General features: G+C 45.3%; 1 protein-coding gene across 1 annotated transcript; it reads right to left on the bottom strand.

Annotated features, from left to right (window-relative positions):
* Positions 1-1640: 1640 nt before the first annotated feature.
* Positions 1641-4813, bottom strand: LOC137794323 (ATP synthase subunit a-like). The gene is made up of 2 exons (XM_068591074.1): positions 3863-4813; positions 1641-1685 (listed from the first exon to the last, which is right to left on the bottom strand). The coding sequence occupies exons 1-2, from the start codon at positions 4811-4813 to the stop codon at positions 1641-1643; spliced, it is 996 nt and encodes a 331-aa protein (XP_068447175.1).
* Between the last annotated feature and the right edge of the window lie 623 nt (positions 4814-5436).

The raw sequence follows: 5436 nt of genomic DNA, 5'->3' as shown, positions 1-5436 counted from the left end.
ATCACACGCGCACAGCGTGAAAGCCAGAGTCCTTGAGATCCCCGTTTTGTTTTGCGCGTGTCTCCATCTGGCTGCTAAGATGTAGTGCTCCAACGCCGCACATCTCAGACGTCACCTGTCAGTCAGCAGCGTTGTGCAATACCTGAGGTGCACAACTCCAAATGGGAGAGACAACTGACAGTTTTGCTGTGTTTTTTTTTCTCCATTTTCTTGGCAGCGATGTGATGCACAGAAGGCGGAAACTGTAACTCTTATGAACAAGGACAAAGTAAAGAACGTCGAACGCTGTACGGACAAGATGTGAGGACGCGTCACATGTGGGTGTCGCTGTCGCTGTGATCTGGGTCTGTCCTTCTGGTTCACACAGTTTGAAGGATGTTTTCCAACCCTGTGGCGACTGACACACTGAGCAGCTCATAGGAGGGACCAAGAGGCCAAACACACGGAGGACTGTACTGAATCAATGTTCATGATACAGTCACACGTGTGTTTTCATTGGTCAAGGCATCTTATTATCCCTCCATCCAACGAGTCCATTGAGACGTCCCATTGGCTTGAAACTGCCGTTACCATGGAGTCCCATTGCTGCTCCTAAAGGACACACTTTCTCTTCCACAAACAGAAGCACATGGCTCACTCATTTCATAATTTCAGATCGTTTGAGGAGAAATGGGCTTTCAGTCCACATTTTCGGGCTATTGGGGATCCAACATCATGGACCATGGGCTACAGTGAAGACCTAGAGGTAGAGCTGTGAGCAGGTTTCAGGCTTCACACAGCTGAGCTGAGTCATGTGACCCATCCTTATGTCTTTTATTAGAGGATTCATTAGAAAACACTACTTATGTGAATGTGTGATTCATATAACATGAATCACACATTCACAGTTTATTTCCTACTGCGTCAGTACGGCCACGTGAGCAAGATAACTGCCACAGAACAGGAAGTATCACAACATGTAGCAGTGTGTAGTACAACACACAGAGACACTTTGTGATGACAGGTCTGCCTACTGATCTGCATATTGAGACTAATCACAAAGTGTGCTGAGTGAAGATAAGACTTCGTAAAACATTTATCAGTTATCATCATACAGACTTTACAATTCATTAACAGCTGATGACAAACCCACCAGTCAGAAGGAATGGATTCCCTCTCATAACCAAATTATTCTCCCAGTACTTCCAGAACGTTGTCAGTCTGCACCAGTCCTACTGGAACGTTAGAATATCTCAAATATTGTTTTGTATAATCTACATACTTGCTTCTTGAGTGATTCTAACACGAGTTAGCGAATACTTCTGGTCTTGACTGTCATGTTCTTTCTGGTTCTACAGGGTTCTTCAGGGTTCTACATGGTTCTACAGGGTTCTTCAGGGTTCTACAGGGTTCTTCAGGGTTCTACAGGGTTCTTCAGGGTTCTACATGGTTCTACAGGGTTCTACATGGTCCTACATGGCAGTTGAAGAGAGAGACAGAGAGAGAGAGAGAGAGAGAGAGAGAGATGATATAATCTACACATACGCAGGTCTGTGGAGTTCTGGTCTACCAAGATGTTGCTTTTATGAAGATGATCCTTTATGTAATTCAGGATTCTATGATGGAAGATGTTCTCTGACTCAAAGATGTCTCTCGTCTGTTTACTTCTTGTAGGAAGGAAACTTCCAGGAGCTCCTCAGAGCAGCCTGCGACACAAGATTCAATGAAACAACCGTCTCCACCCGCCTGAACATGAGGAGAGTCACACCTCCAACCACAGTCAAACAAAAGAGAGAGACCCCCCATCGGCCTCCTCCACCCCCTAGTGTGATGTGCGAGTGAGGAGGAAACATGAGGCCCTTGATCTCTGTATTCCTCCAGCATTTGGTGCACCCACCTGTGAGCAACATTGAAATGAGTTGATGCTTTATCTCCAGAACGTTACGTTCTCTCTCACACGTCAGTCCTTCCCTCTGAGGTGGTTCAGTGGAGATGTTGACTCTCCTCTGCTCTCTGAAGACTCTTCAGACCTCGGCCTCTCTGTATTCTGTGGATTCTGTCTCCGTCATCCTGCTTTCTGATTCTCCTCTGAAGAGGTTTATGTAGGCACATTGTTCCTTTTTTAATTTCACTTGTTTAGATGATCGATTGCATCTTTTCTCTCATCTTGTTTTTCTGCCATCGCATTTTATCAACTGTATTTGTCTTTATTGTCACTCAGAGGCTGCACAAATAAACTCCAACCTGTTTTTGTTGCTGCAGCTAATACACTTTTTCTGCCACCTCCTCTCAGGATGACTATAAATCCTGTGGCTTATTTTTCCTTAACATCATAACCCATTTGAGTCAGACAGAAAAATTAACCACCTGTCACACACACAGAACAATGACGGAGTGTTCAGGCGCAAGCTGAGGATGAATATTTATAAATGATGATGAATATCGTTTACTCTCTACAGAGACAATCTCTCAGCCGGCGAGAGCGTCGATGGTTACATCTGGTTTAGGAGACATGAGGAAGTAGCAGGCAGCAGGGAGGGTCGAATGAAAGATGCTATTGAGCTGCATTATGGGAAAACTAGGCAGCTCACACACTAGTGTGTGTCTGACAGACAGTTTCCTCTTTAAAAAAAAACACATAAACAACACTGCATGCACCTTTGCTGTGTTTATTAAAGTCAAATGCCACAAAACGCCAAATGAACTCCCCATAAAACATCTTCACACTGGGTTCATGTCACAGTATGACCTCGTCATGTGTTGTTTGCAGTAACTTTAACTGTAAAGTGCTGGTGACTGGGAACAGATACTTGTTTATTAAAACATGAGATGTAAAACAAAGTGAAGCTGATGGTGTGAGAATGTAATCAATGGGCGTGAGCCCAGAGCAGCAGCAACTTGAACCCCGTGGAGTCCAGATCCTACTGATGAAATGATGACTCTGAAGACTGATGATGAAGGTGATGAGGAGGCTGAGGGACGCGTGTAGCGGCGCCATGAACGTAATGAAAGCAGAGAGACAGTCCCATTCAAAAAGAGACCATAACACCAGGAGAGGCTCATCCAGCCGCTGGAGAGAGACCAGCTGATCAGAAAGGATGACGTCATGAGTGACAAACAATGACAGCAGTATGTATATATATATATATATATATATATATATATATATATATATATGTATATATATATATATATATATATATATATATATATATATATATATATATATATATATATAAAGAGAAGAATTCTCAACATGACGTGTTTAAAGTTACCTAATGTCTGTTCAGGGATAGCTTTCAATTCCAATTCAGATGTTGAATAGTTTTATGAATAATTATTCAGCATTTTAATTGTCAAATCTGATTCTGCAAAGTAAACAGAAACATTTTAATTCCCACAATGTTTTTCACTGAGGAAGTGTTTTTGAAGTGCCTTTGGCACCTTTTGTTGATTTTTGAGTAAAATTAGTTATAATAGTAACATACTTACATAGAAATTTATAATCTTCAAATAATGTCCTTAATAATAATATTTAGTTTACGCGAAGCAGACATTTAGCCGAGAATAAGAATACACATGAGACGATGATTTAAAACAAGAAACTAAATGATCAGCTTTCTGCTTTGATCTGTCTTGATCACGGTGTCAGAACCACAGACAGCACCATGGACAGAACCATGGACAGAACCATGGACAGAACCATGGACAGCACCATAGACAGAACCATGGACAGCACCATGGACAGAACCATGGACAGAACCATGAACCGTACCATGAACAGAACCATGGACAACACCATGGACAGAACCATGGACAGCACCATGGACAACACCATGGACAGAACCATGGACAGAACCATGGACAGAACCATGGACAGAACCATGGACAGCACCATGGACAGAACCATGGACAGCACCACGGACAGAACCATGGACAGAACCATGAACCGTACCATGAACAGAACCATGTACAGCACCACGGACAGAACCATGTACAGCACCACGGACAGAACCATGGACAGCACCATGGACAGCACCATGGACAGCACCATGGACAGAACCATGGACAGAACCATGTACAGAACCATGGACAACACCATGGACAGAACCATGGACAGAACCATGGACAGAACCACGGACAGAACCATGTACAGCACCATGGACAGAACCATGAACCGTACCATGAACAGAACCATGTACAGCACCATGGACAGAACCATGAACAGAACCATGTACAGCACCATGGACAGAACCATGAACAGAACCATGGACAGCACCATGGACAGAACCATGGACAGAACCATGGACAGCACCATGGACAGAACCATGGACAGAACCATGAACCGTACCATGAACAGAACCATGTACAGCACCACGGACAGAACCATGGACAGCACCATGGACAGAACCATGGACAGAACCATGTACAGAACCATGGACAACACCATGGACAGAACCATGGACAGAACCATGGACAGAACCACGGACAGAACCATGTACAGCACCATGGACAGAACCATGAACCGTACTATGAACAGAACCATGTACAGCACCATGAACAGAACCATGTACAGCACCATGGACAGAACCATGTACAGCACCACGGACAGAACCATGTACAGCACCATGGACAGAACCATGAACCGTACCATGAACAGAACCATGTACAGCACCATGTACAGCACCATGGACAGAACCATGGACAGCACCATGGACAGAACCATGTACAGCACCATGGACAGAACCATGAACAGAACCATGTACAGCACCATGGACAGAACCATGGACAGAACCATGGACAGCACCATGGACAGCACCATGGACAGAACCATGGACAGCACCATGGACAGAACCATGGACAGAACCATGGACAGCACCATGGACAGCACCATGGACAGAACCATGGACAGCACCATGGACAGAACCATGGACAGCACCATGGACAGCACCATGGACAGAACCATGGACAGAACCATGGACAGCACCATGGACAGCACCATGGACAGCACCATGGACAGAACCATGGACAGCACCATGGACAGAACCATGTACAGCACCATGGACAGAACCATGAACAGAACCATGTACAGCACCATGGACAGAACCATGGACAGAACCATGGACAGCACCATGGACAGCACCATGGACAGAACCATGGACAGCACCATGGACAGAACCATGGACAGAACCATGGACAGCACCATGGACAGCACCATGGACAGAACCATGGACAGCACCATGGACAGAACCATGGACAGCACCATGGACAGCACCATGGACAGAACCATGGACAGAACCATGGACAGCACCATGGACAGCACCATGGACAGAACCATGGACAGAACCATGGACAGCACCATGGACAGAACCATGGACAGAACCATGGACAGAACCATGGACAGCGCAGTGAACAGCTTCCCCTCCCCTACTCAGCCGTGTCGCTCTCCGTGGTGCT

This window comes from Clinocottus analis, unplaced genomic scaffold, assembly GCF_023055335.1.
Source record: "Clinocottus analis isolate CAN_PGR_092001 unplaced genomic scaffold, fCliAna1.0.p SCAF_24, whole genome shotgun sequence".
In the NCBI taxonomy this organism is placed as follows: Eukaryota; Metazoa; Chordata; class Actinopteri; order Perciformes; family Cottidae; genus Clinocottus; species Clinocottus analis.
The sequence above is the reverse complement of the archived record's forward strand: the minus strand, read 5'-3'. Positions and strand labels throughout refer to the sequence as shown.